The sequence below is a fragment of the Aegilops tauschii genome, chromosome 7 (genome assembly GCF_002575655.3).
Source record: "Aegilops tauschii subsp. strangulata cultivar AL8/78 chromosome 7, Aet v6.0, whole genome shotgun sequence".
Classification (NCBI taxonomy): Eukaryota; Viridiplantae; Streptophyta; class Magnoliopsida; order Poales; family Poaceae; genus Aegilops; species Aegilops tauschii.
In genome coordinates this window covers 13581184-13598535 of record NC_053041.3, presented here as the reverse complement: position 1 = coordinate 13598535, position 17352 = coordinate 13581184, and the positions used below count along the sequence as shown (strand labels likewise).

At 44.1% G+C, this 17352-nt stretch overlaps 1 protein-coding gene across 1 annotated transcript in view; it reads right to left on the bottom strand.

Annotated features, from left to right (window-relative positions):
• The window catches only part of LOC141026648 (uncharacterized), a 136114-nt gene extending 126034 nt beyond the window's left edge, over window positions 1–10080 (bottom strand). Inside the window, exons 1-3 of the mRNA XM_073503488.1 lie at window positions 9221–10080; window positions 8746–8812; window positions 6976–8472 (exon numbers count right to left, since the gene is read on the bottom strand). Coding sequence (XP_073359589.1) covers window positions 6976–8472; window positions 8746–8812; window positions 9221–10080 — 2424 coding nt within the window. The remainder of the gene's footprint in view (window positions 1–6975; window positions 8473–8745; window positions 8813–9220) is intronic.
• Between the last annotated feature and the right edge of the window lie 7272 nt (window positions 10081–17352).

The window sequence follows — 17352 nt, the reverse complement described above, 5'->3', positions numbered from 1 at the left end:
CCGGTACGTTCACTTGGCGGTGGCATCAACAGGTAATTTTGACCAAACTCCAACTCCTGAAGAACCTGGGAGCCCGGAATGACCAGCTCCGCGACTCCACAAAAAATGCACTGCGCTCTGCGCCAGCTTCTGTAGCTGAACTCTAGGAATTGACACGTTCGGTTGGACTCCACGCGCGGATTCGAGGATTTGAGAAGCCAGACCACTACCGAACACACCCTAGGTTTTACTATCAATGGACTACCATGCCATATGATTCCACACCATCGGTCAAATTACAAATGACGGCATCGGCACCATACCAAATGTAAAACTTTTCGCAGCCAATGGTTGCCTTCAACAAGGAGGGTACCGGATTTTATATCTACGTCATAGGTATTTTGCATATTTAGAAGGGGCTTGGTTCCTCAACACTAATGGGGTACATTGCTATCCACAATATGCGATCGGTACCAATTGATAAATTTGTCATTACAATCCATTGGTTTAACATTTCTATCGTCATACTAAATTCTGATTACATGCATGCATCATTTTGTAAAAAAATTCCATCTATTAGTCGATGGCATGGCAACAGAGTGACGTAACTTGATTACGGAGGCTTCATAAGAACGAATATCACTCGCTTGTCCGTGTGCCTAATAAATTGGAAAGGATAGAGTACGTCATAAATAAAATGAGGGATGGGCGTACTGAAACTGTACTCGTCTCAACTACTTAATTAATTGGAAAATTTTGGTTTGTGTCATTATCGAATTGAGACTTTCGAAGGCTGCCACTGAAACTTCATTAAATTGGCCTCTGCAACTAGCAGCTGGGAAGTTATTCGCCACATGGTACTAGACACTTTCTTCCCAAGCATCGGTCATGTTGTCATCAGCTTTCGGTTGTTCCTCGATTGTCGGACCTACAACTTCGCCACATCGACCGCACCAACGAGTGGTCAAAGAGCCCACCAAAAAAAGAGAAAGAAAAATAAGAAAAGAGAGAGAAGGAGAGAGAGGAGGCACACTAATATGCTTTATAGACACTTATACTTCAAAGTAGCACCATGTATTCATAGATAGAGTTTTTATATTATCCATTTCATATGCTACACTACTACAAAAACAGCTATAGCCAATATGGACACTAATGGCGCACTGTACATGTGGTGCGCCATTACTAAATACTAATGGCGCACCATGTGTTGGTGCGCCATTAGTGTGCAAATACTAATGGCGCACCACATCCACGGTGTGCCATTAGTAAAAAATTTTATCTTTTAATTTTTTCAAAACTACTAATGGCGCACCGTGGGATGGTGCGCCATTACTATTTCAACTAGTAATGGCGCACCACTCCCAAGGTGCGCCATTAGTAATTATGTTTCAAAAAAAAATTCAATTTTTATTTTTTTATTTTTTAAACTACTAATGGCGCATCGTGGGAGGGGTGCGCCATTACTAGTTGTAATGGCGCATCGTGGGAGGGGTGCGCCATTACTAGTTGAACTAGTAATGGCGCACCACTCCCACGGTGCGCCATTAGTAATTATGTTTCAAAAAAAAATTGAATTTTTTTTATTTTTATTTCTTAAACTACTAAATTGGAAAGGATAGAGTACGTCATAAATAAAATGAGGGATGGGCGTACTGAAACTGTACTCGTCTCAACTACTTAATTAATTGGAAAATTTTGGTTTGTGTCATTATCGAATTGAGACTTTCGAAGGCTGCCACTGAAACTTCATTAAATTGGCCTCTGCAACTAGCAGCTGGGAAGTTATTCGCCACATGGTACTAGACACTTTCTTCCCAAGCATCGGTCATGTTGTCATCAGCTTTCGGTTGTTCCTCGATTGTCGGACCTACAACTTCGCCACATCGACCGCACCAACGAGTGGTCAAAGAGCCCACCAAAAAAGAGAAAGAAAAATAAGAAAAGAGAGAGAAGGAGAGAGAGGAGGCACACTAATATGCTTTATAGACACTTATACTTCAAAGTAGCACCATGTATTCATAGATAGAGTTTTTATATTATCCATTTCATATGCTACACTACTACAAAAACAGCTATAGCCAATATGGACACTAATGGCGCACTGTACATGTGGTGCGCCATTACTAAATACTAATGGCGCACCATGTGTTGGTGCGCCATTAGTGTGCAAATACTAATGACGCACCACATCCACGGTGTGCCATTAGTAAAAATTTTTATCTTTTAATTTTTTCAAAACTACTAATGGCGCACCGTGGGATGGTGCGCCATTACTATTTCAACTAGTAATGGCGCACCACTCCCAAGGTGCGCCATTAGTAATTATGTTTCAAAAAAAAATTCAATTTTTATTTTTTTATTTTTTAAACTACTAATGGCGCATCGTGGGAGGGGTGCGCCATTACTAGTTGTAATGGCGCATCGTGGGAGGGGTGCGCCATTACTAGTTGAACTAGTAATGGCGCACCACTCCCACGGTGCGCCATTAGTAATTATGTTTCAAAAAAAATTCAATTTTTTTATTTTTATTTCTTAAACTACTAAATTGGAAAGGATAGAGTACGTCATAAATAAAATGAGGGATGGGCGTACTGAAACTGTACTCGTCTCAACTACTTAATTAATTGGAAAATTTTGGTTTGTGTCATTATCGAATTGAGACTTTCGAAGGCTGCCACTGAAACTTCATTAAATTGGCCTCTGCAACTAGCAGCTGGGAAGTTATTCGCCACATGGTACTAGACACTTTCTTCCCAAGCATCGGTCATGTTGTCATCAGCTTTCGGTTGTTCCTCGATTGTCGGACCTACAACTTCGCCACATCGACCGCACCAACGAGTGGTCAAAGAGCCCACCAAAAAAGAGAAAGAAAAATAAGAAAAGAGAGAGAAGGAGAGAGAGGAGGCACACTAATATGCTTTATAGACACTTATACTTCAAAGTAGCACCATGTATTCATAGATAGAGTTTTTATATTATCCATTTCATATGCTACACTACTACAAAAACAGCTATAGCCAATATGGACACTAATGGCGCACTGTACATGTGGTGCGCCATTACTAAATACTAATGGCGCACCATGTGTTGGTGCGCCATTAGTGTGCAAATACTAATGACGCACCACATCCACGGTGTGCCATTAGTAAAAATTTTTATCTTTTAATTTTTTCAAAACTACTAATGGCGCACCGTGGGATGGTGCGCCATTACTATTTCAACTAGTAATGGCGCACCACTCCCAAGGTGCGCCATTAGTAATTATGTTTCAAAAAAAAATTCAATTTTTATTTTTTTATTTTTTAAACTACTAATGGCGCATCGTGGGAGGGGTGCGCCATTACTAGTTGTAATGGCGCATCGTGGGAGGGGTGCGCCATTACTAGTTGAACTAGTAATGGCGCACCACTCCCACGGTGCGCCATTAGTAATTATGTTTCAAAAAAAAATTCAATTTTTTTATTTTTATTTCTTAAACTACTAAATTGGAAAGGATAGAGTACGTCATAAATAAAATGAGGGATGGGCGTACTGAAACTGTACTCGTCTCAACTACTTAATTAATTGGAAAATTTTGGTTTGTGTCATTATCGAATTGAGACTTTCGAAGGCTGCCACTGAAACTTCATTAAATTGGCCTCTGCAACTAGCAGCTGGGAAGTTATTCGCCACATGGTACTAGACACTTTCTTCCCAAGCATCGGTCATGTTGTCATCAGCTTTCGGTTGTTCCTCGATTGTCGGACCTACAACTTCGCCACATCGACCGCACCAACGAGTGGTCAAAGAGCCCACCAAAAAAAGAGAAAGAAAAATAAGAAAAGAGAGAGAAGTAGAGAGAGGAGGCACACTAATATGCTTTATAGACACTTATACTTCAAAGTAGCACCATGTATTCATAGATATAGTTTTTATATTATCCATTTCATATGCTACACTACTACAAAAACAGCTATAGCCAATATGGACACTAATGGCGCACTGTACATGTGATGCGCCATTACTAAATACTAATGGCGCACCATGTGTTGGTGCGCCATTAGTGTGCAAATACTAATGGCGCACCACATCCACGGTGTGCCATTAGTAAATTTTTTTATCTTTTAATTTTTTCAAAACTACTAATGGCGCACCATGGGATGGTGCGCCATTACTATTTCAACTAGTAATGGCGCACCACTCCGAAGGTGCGCCATTAGTAATTATGTTTCAAAAAAAAATTCAATTTTTATTTTTTTATTTTTTAAACTACTAATGGCGCATCGTGGGAGGGGTGCGCCATTACTAGTTGTAATGGCGCATCGTGGGAGGGGTGCGCCATTACTAGTTGAACTAGTAATGGCGCACCACTCCCACGGTGCGCCATTAGTAATTATGTTTCAAAAAAAATTTCATTTTTTTTAATTTTTATTTCTTAAACTACTAAATTGGAAAGGATAGAGTACGTCATAAATAAAATGAGGGATGGGCGTACTGAAATTGTACTCGTCTCAACTACTTAATTAATTGGAAAATTTTGGTTTGTGTCATTATCGAATTGAGACTTTCGAAGGCTGCCACTGAAACTTCATTAAATTGGCCTCTGCAACTAGCAGCTGGGAAGTTATTCGCCACATGGTACTAAACACTTTCTTCCCAAGCATCGGTCATGTTGTCATCAGCTTTCGGTTGTTCCTCGATTGTCGGACCTACAACTTCGCCACATCGACCGCACCAACGAGTGGTCAAAGAGCCCACCAAAAAAAGAGAAAGAAAAATAAGAAAAGAGAGAGAAGGAGAGAGAGGAGGCACACTAATATGCTTTATAGACACTTATACTTCAAAGTAGCACCATGTATTCATAGATAGAGTTTTTATATTATCCATTTCATATGCTACACTACTACAAAAACAGCTATAGCCAATATGGACACTAATGGCGCACTGTACATGTGGTGCGCCATTACTAAATACTAATGGCGCACCATGTGTTGGTGCGCCATTAGTGTGCAAATACTAATGGCGCACCACATCCACGGTGTGCCATTAGTAATTTTTTTATCTTTTAATTTTTTCAAAACTACTAATGGCGCACCGTGGGATGGTGCGCCATTACTATTTCAACTAGTAATGGCGCACCACTCCCAAGGTGCGCCATTAGTAATTATGTTTCAAAAAAAAATTCAATTTTTATTTTTTTATTTTTTAAACTACTAATGGCGCATCGTGGGAGGGGTGCGCCATTACTAGTTGTAATGGCGCATCGTGGGAGGGGTGCGCCATTACTAGTTGAACTAGTAATGGCGCACCACTCCCACGGTGCGCCATTAGTAATTATGTTTCAAAAAAAAATTCAATTTTTTTTATTTTTATTTCTTAAACTACTAAATTGGAAAGGATAGAGTACGTCATAAATAAAATGAGGGATGGGCGTACTGAAACTGTACTCGTCTCAACTACTTAATTAATTGGAAAATTTTGGTTTGTGTCATTATCGAATTGAGACTTTCGAAGGCTGCCACTGAAACTTCATTAAATTGGCCTCTGCAACTAGCAGCTGGGAAGTTATTCGCCACATGCTGCTAGACACTTTCTTCCCAAGCATCGGTCATGTTGTCATCAGCTTTCGGTTGTTCCTCGATTGTCGGACCTACAACTTCGCCACATCGACCGCACCAACGAGTGGTCAAAGAGCCCACCAAAAAAAGAGAAAGAAAAATAATAAAAAAGAGAGAAGCAGAGAGAGGAGGCACACTAAGATGCTTTATAGACAGTTATACTTCAAAGTAGCACCATGTATTTCATAGATAGAGTTTTTATATTATCCATTTCATATGCTACACTACTACAAAAACAGCTATAGCTAATGTGGACACTAATGGCGCACTGAACATGTGGTGCGCCATTACTAAATACTAATGGCGCACCATGTGTTGGTGCGCCATTAGTGTGCAAATACTAATGGCGCACCACATCCACGGTGCGCCATTAGTAAAAAAGAAAATTCTTTAAATTTTTCAAAACTACTAATGACGCACCGTGGGATGGTGCGCCATTACTATTTCAACTAGTAATGGCGCACCACTCCCACGGTGCGCCATTAGTAATTATGTTTAAAAAAAATTCAATTTTTTTTATTTTTATTTTTTAAACTACTAATGGCGCACCGTGGGAGGGGTGCGCCATTACTAGTTGAACTAGTAATGGCGCACCATTAGTAATTTGGCCCAAACATTCCCCCGAATGCACCCCCCCGACCGCCTTTTCAGTTTGAAAAAAAATAAAAGAAAATGATAGAAATGTCAAAAAAATAAAAGAAAATAAGATTCCCATGTGATATGTGGTCTAGTTGTTAGCAAAATTTACAAACATGAATTTTCGACTTTTTTTTTGAGGAAGAATGAGAGTGGGAGAGGCTCCCACTGACTTTATATTACTCACAAAGGAACAATTACATATGTGTTACAAAGGGTTTTTGTGGCCCCCCGGCCATGCAAGCTATCCACGGTCCTAGTGACCCAAATTTACAACGTAATTAGACAGGAAGGGATGAAGTTCCTCTCGGCAGTTATGTGTTAGCAGCTCCAAGAGATGCTTGAATCTAGCCAGCCATGCTCCATAAGAGTGCTGAATCCCTCTAAAGTGTTGATTGTTTCTCTCCATCCAAAGACTCCAAGCAGCCAAAAGAAAAATATCCATGAAAAGAGGTTGTCTCCAATTATCCCTACCCCCACGCAGAAGAACCAGTCTGTTGTCTTCTATCGGCCATGTCATTCCAACTACATCCCAGCAGCGTTGACTAAAGGGGCAATTAAAGAACAGATGTTCCACCGTTTCCTCTGGAGGGTTTTGACAGAACATGCATGCATAGTTGCCCCCCACGACACCAAAATGTCTGCGTTTGAGCATATTCCTGGTATTCAGACGATCAACTAGGAGTAGCCACCCAAACATCTTGAATTTGATCGGGCTTTTAGCTTTCCAGAGCCATCCAAACGCCTCATCTGCCACAACCTGTTTGTAGCAGTGGTTATAGAACTTCTTGGACGAGAAACGCCCGAGCGTGCATTCCCAGACGTCACAGCGATCGACGGCCATCCGATTTTGTGGCAACCCCTCCCGGATCTCTTTGATTTCCTCCCTCGCCTGGATCGAGAGAGGTAGACTAAAAATCGTGGCTGGGTCAGTTGCAGTAAGAACCTTAGCAATGGAGTCGTCCTCATTCAAGTAAAATGAAAAGGCTCGTGGGTATATTTCCATTATTGGGGAATCCTGAGTATTGTCAAACCAAACATCTTTCCAGAACAGAGCACTGGAGCCATCCCCGGGGGTGACTTTAGTGATCCCTCGGAAGATCCCACTGAGTTGCATTACGTCCTTCCACCAGAAAGAGCCCACAGCCTCAGATGCATGCGGTATCCTATTTCTGTAGTAGGCATCCCAAACAAGCTCCACCCAGGGAACATCTTCATGATTATAGAATTTGAATAGATGTTTTAGGAGAAGGGCTGCATTCTGTGTTTTAATATCAATAACACCAAGGCCTCCGCAGCGTTTTGGGCGGCAGACAAGTTCCCAGGCCGCGAGAGAGTTATTCTTGACCCCATCGTCAGAGTTTTTAGCCCAGAGGCAATATCTACGCAGCTTGTCCAGATGTTCAATCACCTTTGGGTGCATTTTGATTGTGCACATTGCATATATCAGCATCGAAGTCACAACTGAATTGACCAAGGTCAGTTTAGCCCCGGATGACATCAATGATAGCGCAGTGGATGTCTTCCGCTCAACTGCATGAACCAGCGGCATAAGATCAAGGACACTAGGCCTCGTCGTGCCCATTGGCAGGCCGAGGTATGTGAAAGGCATGGAACCAACAGAGCAACCAAAAACCCCAGCCAGTTCACAAGCCCGTCGGTGATCAATGTTAATGGGTATAAGAGTTGATTTCTGAAAATTGATCTTCAGCCCAATAGAAGTAGCATAATCTTCTAGGATAGCTTTCATACGGGCAGCCTGCACAGGACATGCCTGCATAACTAGAATCGTGTCGTCAGCGTATTGGACAACAGGGAAGTCACCCGCCCTATCACTAGGGAGAGGAAGATCAATCAGTCCTCGAGTAAAAGCATCGTTAACTGCTGCTTGGAGGAGATCAGCCGCAAGGACAAAGATCAATGGCGAGAGAGGGTCCCCCTGGCGCACTCCACACTTACAGTTGAATTTTCGACCAGGGACTCCATTAAGGAGTACAGAAGAAACCCCCGAGCCAAAGATCGTTTTCATCCATCCAAGCCATTTGTCATCAAAACCCATGTGCTTCATAATTGCCATCATGGGGGCGTGCTCAATAGTGTCAAACGCCTTGGCAAAGTCTAATTTGAGGAGGATGTTTTCCCTCTCTGAAGTATGGCATTGATGGAAGTATTCAAACGACCACGCCAGGCAATCTTGGATTGTCCTCCCTTTGAGGAAACCGTACTGATTTCTGTGTAAGATCTTGAGGATGACTTTCTGTAGCCGATTAGCCAAGATCTTAGTGATGATTTTCAGACAACAATTCAGTAAAGTAATTGGTCTATAATCATTTGCAGTTTATGGAGAAGAGTTCTTTGGGATCAAGGTGATGTACCCCTCACTAATACTGGTTATATCTAGTCCTCCGGCATGAAATGCATGGCACAACTCATAAAACTCCGACTTGATGATCTGCCAGCAGCTCTTAAGGAAACAACCATTAAAACCATCAGGACCCGGAGCCCGATCACTCGGCATTTCCTTAATAACAGTGTCAATCTCTTCATTGGAAAAAGGTGCCGACAAGTGCTCCAGTCCCTCAATCCGACGGATGATTCTGGAAAGATCAAAACGCATGTGAGTGGATTTAGAAGAACCCAAACGTTCCTTATAGGTTTTGAACAGCACCCCTTCCTTGCCAACATGGTCATGTATTTCCACATCACCATCACGAAGCATGGCGATAGAGTTGTGTCTATATCTCTCCGTGGCCAGGGATTGAAAGAGTTTGGTATTTTCATCCGCAAATCTGAAGTATCTGATCGTGCATCTTTTCCTCCAGTATTCATTCAGAAACTGTAACAGTGTCTGCAAGTGGGATTTCAAAATTTTCCGAAAGTTTGATTCCTGGATAAATAGAGGTCTTTTGTCCTCGAGATTATCCATCGTAGCTAAGGATTCATTACTGTTCTGGATTATGATTTTCAGCTTTGAGATATCCCTGCTCCATCTCTTGAGATCATACCTCAGAGTTTTTAGTTTTTTACAAATGCGGGCGGCAGCGTTCGGGGCATGGCATGCCTTGGACCAGGAGGCGGCAACCACGTCCATAAACCCAGAATGGTTAATCCAAAAATTCTCAAAACGGAAGAGTTTGGACTTGGGGATGGTGGACTCAATTGTAACCACACATGGAATATGATCAGACACCGGTTTTCCCAATGGCAAGACCATTGTGTTTGGGAACGAGGTAGTCCAGCAAGAGGACGAAAAGAAGCAATCAAGCTGTCCAAGTAAGGGGTCGTCTTCCATATTACTCCATGTATATGTTCGGCCCTTCACAGGTAACTCCATCAGAGACTGCGCTCGAATGATTTCATTAAAAAGCAGCATGTCCGCAGCGTCACCCCCAGGTTTGTTTCTGTTATTCGTGGAACGAATAAAGTTGAAATCTCCAAGGATCAACCAGTTCTCATCATCAGGTATATGTAGGTCAAATAACCAATTAGTAAAATCCACCCGACGCTGACCAGAACATGGACCATATACGTTGATCAATTTCCACGAATCACTGGACTGTGTAGCAACAAAATAGACACCCACAACAAACGAGTCAACATACCAAGGTGTGCCCACAAACACGGAGCTATTCCAGATAATAATAAGACCACCAGAGGCACCCACAGATGGGGCAAACACAAATTTATCAAAACGCTTAGGGCAGAAAGTTTTAATAAACGCCAGATCAAAAGAGTCACGCTTTGTTTCCTGGATACATATCACAGAGCAACCACTAGTATCGATAGCATTCCTGAGAGCCAAAGTTTTAGCATCGGAGTTGATGCCCCTGATGTTCCACGACAGAACATTCCACGACTTATTCATGAACAAGCGAAAGTTCAGTCTCCAGCTCCCGTGGACGAGCGCTGATCATCCAGCAGCTTCTCGGGAGAAAGAGCATCCTGCGCGATCCCGCAGCGTTTGCCCATCTGTTGAAGATCTTCAATCGTCATAGGAGGGGGACAATCATCAGACCGAACCTGCACGGGGGCATCAGCCAAAGAAACAGCTGTGATAATAGAAGTCTCGCATGGTTTCACCCGTGACTTAGAGCGCTTGATATCAGAGACATGATTGATCTTGAAACCATCATACTTATTAGAACGAGTGCTTCTTCTGACAGTGGTTGTGTCAAGAGGCACAAGCACATTGCGGGACTGGGAAGCATTATAACGAGAAGTAGAAGCAATCACCTGAAGAGCCGTCTCTTGAACAGACAAGGTCACCGGCTGCAACTCTGCATCTTGGGGAGCAAGTCGTGAAATCTCCTTGAGACTAGGAGAGCGAGCCGCCCTCCCCCAATCAGTGTCAAACGCTGAAAGCCTGCATTCAGCGGCCTCCTGCAGCCAAGACGACGGTATGATGGCAGCCCCCAACTGAAAGATTGAACTGAACACCTCTGTCAGAACATCACGCTCTGGGACTATGCCTTCCAGCCAGTTAATCACAGTAACATTCAACTGGTTCTGTATAAACTTGAAAGGATTAAGGGGAAACATAACAGCCTCAGGTGTCTGAAAGGTTAGGGCCGGCGTATATATGCGTTTTAGCATCCCTCCCATCCAGAGCAACAAATCATGATCGACAGCCACAAAGAAATTAGCTGAATCTCCTCCAGCTCTGACGAACGCAAGTCGTGCAGTAGGATTCCCAAGCACAAAACCATCAGCCAATGCTTCCACCGCTTGAAACTCTAAGTCAGAAGACCAAACATCCGACAGGTTGTCCTGAACATTGTTTTCAGGATCCACACCATCCATCAGAGACGGTCCGTCGTACTGGAAGAACGTTCTGAAACTGAACCCTGTGTATGGCGGAGGAACCACAGGCCACATAGGCCAACCATTATCCTGAATTTGCACCTGGGCAGGATCTGGGGCGTTCCATGCCGCTTCATTCAGAGCCTCTTGGGCAGCCATCTCATCAATTCTTGCTTGCTGCATGAGGGTGTAGTAAGGAAGCTCATAAGGGTGGGGTGATGCGTTCAGAAGCGGAGGAGCATCTTCGTTGCCAACTAAACTGGGAATAGTATTCCTGCCGTTCAGAACATACACTGGTACAGACCAGGATCGAGCAAGCCCTGGCAGCAAACCAACCCTGGTAACCAACAGACTGTGTGGCACTTCAGCCACATCTTTGATATGACACTTCACCAGAACTCTAGCTTTGTTGAAGCCCGGACGTGGCCACACAAGGAGCTTTCCAAAATTAGAAACGGCCTTATGAATATAGTGCTCAGTCTGGTAATCCATTGGGAAAGCTAGAAACATAACCCAAACCTCATATTCAAAAGCAGGCATGCGCATATTGAGACATTCATCATGAGGTACTAAAGAGAAAGTAGAATCCTCAGACAGAGCGTGAGGTCCCTCCCTAATTGCAGCATCCCGACTCTCCATATCCGCAAAGACCACACAGCCAATTCCTAACGGGTAAATAAAATCATCCACCAAATCATACTCTAGATCCCCAGTGATGATGCGACAGACCTCGGCCAACCAAAGCTCCTTTTGATGATCAGGGACTGGAGGATGGACTGAAACAATGGCATACCTGTCATGGTTGAGGGGCGGATCATCGACCACCATGACATGGCGCTGAACGCGATGAGCAGGGCCACGGTCGAAGGTCGATCCAACCGGAGCGAAGGCGAACGGGCGCACTGGAAAGTTCTCCATAGCTAGAGTTGTCGGAGATGTGGAACCCGCCGAAAGAGGAATCGCCGATGACGGACAGCAAGAAGACGGTGGGAGCGGGGGCAATGAAGGTTGGGGTGGTGAGCTCGAGGACGCCGGCTGACTCGATTGGGGTTTTTTGCAGGCTGAAGTGACTACACCCTGACCAGGGAGGCGTATCATCAAGCGATGGGCGGTGGCCACTTCCGAGGAACGTGGGATTTTCTGTTTCTATTTCCAAATCCAACGGGCCCGCGTATCCCTCGCAACACGGGCCATACCAACAACCATAGAATTACCAAACACAGACGCCCCCAGCTCTCCCCGAGGCAGGATCCTCTCAGATATTGTTACTGGTAAAGATTTTTGTGCCCAAACAAAATGAGGTAAAGAATTGCAATATCTGGGCTTACGGGCCGCATGACCCAGACGGTGGCAGAACGTGCAACGACGAAGCCCAGGACAAAGGCTAGTCATGTGATCAATTGTAGAACGGGCATTGCATGGATGGCCTAAAGGGTCCGGGCCCACCTTGCATGGCACATGGTAATTGGGGATACTACGTGAAGAAACACAGGAGCCATGCACAGAAACATCCCCACAAGACTGATAAAAAAACCCAGTGTAACAGTCAGCATAATGACCAAGCCGATCACATATAGAACAATGCTTAAGCCGCTTGTATATATAATCTTTGGTAGGAACTGAAGAGATTTGTACCATTTTCTTGACACTGTCATTATCATAATCAGCCTGCCATCCATCCAATATGGAATAAAGAGTATCATCCGGAATGGACTCCCATAAACCCCGATCAAACAACCCACCTCGAAAAGAGGGCAACTTGGCCGGAATATCGGAGGAAATAGGTATGGATAAGGATCCAATCCGAAAAATATCCGGAGAAACCGGAGCCCGAAAACTACCAAAAGAGAGCACAGTCGGGGGCTCGCCGGAATGCAAGTCCGTCGGCGGCGGGATCAAACCCAAATTCTGAAACACTGGAATAGATGCAAGGTCCATAGGCATATTATGTTGAGAGGATAACCATTTATATTTGATCGCCGGGCCAGGTGAAGAAGCCAAACCAGTCAGCTCAGAATCCGTATGCCATGATTGAATCCTGGGGCGCTTGTCCATACCGTGATGCAAATGAAAATGACAAATAAAGTCCGGCCAAATACGATCTCGTAGCCCAAAGATAAAATGTCCCACTCGATTTGATGCCACCGAGAACCGGAAATGACGATCACCCAAGCGAACGACATTGAAACCCGCACCAAGCCCTCCAATACAAGGCTGAAGAGCCAAACCAACCGAATCCACCGAAAGGGGAAAAGAGGCCGAGGAGAAGGAAACTTCAAGGAAGAATTCCTTGGAGCCGGAGTTGGGGACGAAGTGGACCGTAGATCCAAACCGTGCACGCACCTGTGCCTCGACCTTAAGGCCGAGGGAAAAGTCCCAATGGAGGAGGCCATCCATTGGGTTCGCCAGGAGGAGATCGTAGGGTTAAACCCTAGAATCGCCATCGTAGTCGCTAGAGGTGGAGAGGAGAGAGGTGGGAGCCATCTGTTTCAGTCTTAATTTTTTGCAAAATCTCTCGAGAATTTTTTAAAATGGGCATAACTTTTGCATACGAACTCGGATGAAAAAGTTTTTTATATGAAAAATCATCTACTCGAACAGTTACATCCGAATTTAATCGGGGGGGGAACCCCGTTAAACATTTTAAAAATCCTCAAAAACCTAACAGACAAAAAGATACGGGGCTTTTAAGATCTGGAGAGGCAAAAAAATGCAAAAAAAATCAAACTTACTAATGGCGCACCTGCCCATGGTGCGCCATTACTATCTTCCTGCCTTCAAAATTCAAAATAAATCAAAAAAATAAAAAAAAGTTACTAATGGCGCACCTGCCCATGGTGCGCCATTAGTATCTTCCCGCGTTCAAAATTCAAAATAAATCAAAAAAGAAAAAAATGTTACTAATGGCGCACCTGCCCATGGTGCGCCATTGGTATCTTCCCGCCTTCAAAATTCAAAATAAATAAAAAAATAAAAAAAATAGTAATGGCGCACCTGCCCACGGTGCGCCATTACTATGCCGTATATATGGCTGGGTGTGTCCTCTCCTCCTTACCTCTTCATTCTTCTCCTCCACTCCACCTCTCCTCCACTTCATCTCCTCCTCTCCTCCACTCCATCTTTCCTTCTCTCCTCCACCATACTACCCTCCTCCTCTCCGGCAACCTCCTCCTCGTCCTCTCCGGCGACCTCCTCCTCGTCCTCTCCGGCGACCTCCTCCTCCTCTCCGGCGACCTCCTCCTCCCTCCTCTCCTCCCCTCCCCTCCCCTCACGGTTTCTCCTCCTCCTCTTCGGTGAGCTCCTCCTCCCTCCTCTCCGGTGAGCTCCTCCTCCCTCCTCTCCGGTGAGCTCCTCCTCCCTCCTCTCCGGTGAGCTCCTACTCTCTCCTCTCCGGTGAGCTCCTCCTCCCTCCTCTCCTCCCATCCCCGCATGGTTTCTCCTTCCTCCTCTCCGATGCTCCGGTGAACTCCTCTCCGGCGACCTCCTCCTCCTCTCCGGCGATGTAGGCGAGCAACTCTCCGGTGACCTCCTCCTCCTCCTCTCCGGCGAACTCCTCTCTGGCAAAAGAACACGGCAAAAGAACGTACAAGATCCAAAAACAGGAACAAAATTTGAAATAATATCGTGCAAAAAAACGAGCAAAAAATGGGCAAAAAAATCGCGATCCAGATCCAAATTCAAAATTCAAAAATAGCAATGGCGCACGGTGGGGGTTAGACGGTGCGCCACTCCTATTTTCCCGCCTTCAAAATTCAAAAATACTAATGGCGCACCGTGGCCTATTCTAATGGCGCACCAGTGGCCTATACTAATGGCGCACCATGGCATATACTAATGGCGCACCAGTGGTGCGCCATTAGTATACCAGATACTAATGGCGCACCACTGGTGCGCCATTAGTAAAAAATACTAGTGGCGTGATGCTAGTGGCGCACCAGTAGTGCGCCATTAGTAGGCAAAACTGGTGCGCCACTAGTAAGCCTTTTTCTAGTAGTGCGAGTATGATTTGCGAGGCGGTAGATGTGCTCCATGTAATACTTACTATTGGGCAATTGACCGAAAATTGCATAATTATGATGTTATTCATGGCAATAATCACATATATACGCATCACGTCTATGACAAGTAGACCGACTCCTACATGCATCGACTACTATTACTCCAGCAATCGACCGCTATCTAGGATGCATCTATGGTAGTAAGTTAATGGCAAACACAGTAACGCCTTAAGCAGTATGACATGATCTGGATAGAGTAACACTAGTAGAAAAAGAGGCTTCCATACGCCCCCATTAGTCCCCAAAATAATCGAACCGCGACCAAAGGGGTCTTTAGTCGCGGTTCGGGAGGAGACCCGCGACCAACTATCTGGGCCCAGCGCGCTCGGTCGACAGCTGGCGGACGGGAGGGGCTTTAGTCCCGGTTGGCCTGGCCAACCGGGACTAAAGGTCCTCAGGCTGGCCCAAAGGCCTTTAGTCGCGGTTGGCCAGACCAACCGGGACTAAAGGTTAGGCCTTTAGTCGCGGTTGGCCAGACCAACCGGGACTAAAGGTTAGTCCTTTAGTCGCGGTTGGCCAGACCAACCGGTACTAAAGGGCCCATCAAACTCTACCCCCCTGGACCGCTTTTTCAGTTTTAGAAAAACCAAAAGAAAATGATGGAAATGTCAAAATAAAATAAAATAAAATAAGTTTCTCATGTGATATGTGGTCTAGTTGTTGGGAAAATTAACAAATATGAATTTCGACTTTATTTGCAAAATCTCTCTGGAAATTCTTAAAATGGGCATAACTTTTGCATACGAACTCGGATGAAAAAGTTTTTTATATGAAAAATCATCTACTCGAAAAGTTACATACGAATTTAACGGGGGGAACCCCGTTAAACATTTTCAAAATCCTCAAAAACCTAACAGAAAAAAGATACGGGGATTTTAAGATCTGGAGAGGCAAAAAACTCAAATTGTGGTCAAACTGTGGTCAAACAATGGTCAAACTAATTATTCTAGAATATTAGTGTTACTAAATAATTATTTCAGTTTTTTTTAAATTTTGGTCAAATCTGGTCAAACTGTGGTCAAACAGTGGTCAAACAATGGTCAAACTAATTATTCCAGAAATATTAGTGTTACTAAATAATTATTGTTTTTTAAAACAATAGTTTCAAACTCAAACAGTGAAATGTGTCACTTCATGCTCAAGCTAAATTCCTGAGGGTTAATAGAATTGACCGTCCGGGAAGTTAGATGATTTGGAATGATGAGGGGTGATTAGAGTTTAGAGGATAAATTGAGCAGTGATGAGGGGTGGTGATTAGAGATTAGAGATTAGAGGTTAAAATAATTCAGAAATTTGAAAATAAAACAATTCGCAAAAAAACCAGGTTTAAACCTGCGGAGGAGGCCTTTAGTCCCGGTTAGCCACGAGAACCGGGACTAAAGGACAGGCCTTTAGTCCCGGTTAGCCACGAGAACCGGGACTAAAGGACGGGCCTTTAGTCCCGGTTAGCCACGAGAACCGGGACTAAAGCGTTTAGTCGCGGTTCGTAAGGGGCGCGACTAAAGGGGGGGTCTTTAGTCGCGCATATTTAGTCCCGGTTGCACAGCCGGGACTAAAGGCCTTTGCGAACCGGGACTAAAGGCCTTTTTTCTACCAGTGTAAACTCAAGCAATATGAACAAAGTAACTCTAATCTTGAAAATACGTATATCTTTTTTATCTAAGACAAAATGATTGTGCCTTGTATACTATCTTGTCGACAGCGGCCTTTTTACTACTTGTCTAATTGCTAGTATGGAAAAAAACAGCCAACAAAATATATTGACTGATACACATCATCACGTGATGTCATTGTTTCGAATACTATGGGATGCCAATTTATACAAATCTGATTTCCACTACGGCACAGTTTTTTTAATTGACGTGAATCTACGCCACACCACTCTTGTCTTAAGAACGTGTAAGAACCGGACTGCTCTAGATTCTTTTTTTTTGTCCATCGAGTGTGGCGGCCGTCAAATAATCTTATCTGTGACATGAATCCACGCCATCACCCTTTGCCTTACAAAGGTGTGAAAACGGGACTCCTCGGGTTACTTTTTTTGTCCAGCGAGGTTACTTGTAGGTGCTTGTAATACCTTTCTGGTTCCAATCCGGCCTAGATCAAAAACGTTTTGCATTATTAGTAGCTTCTTTAAATCTGTCCCCTTCTTTTTTGCTAGTTAAATCTTGTCTGTTCGTTTTCTACCGTTTTAATAATGTAATAGATAGATATATTATGGATTATGCGCATCCATCCTGATGTAATTAATTTCCCTCAATTAGTCGAGGGAATGACAA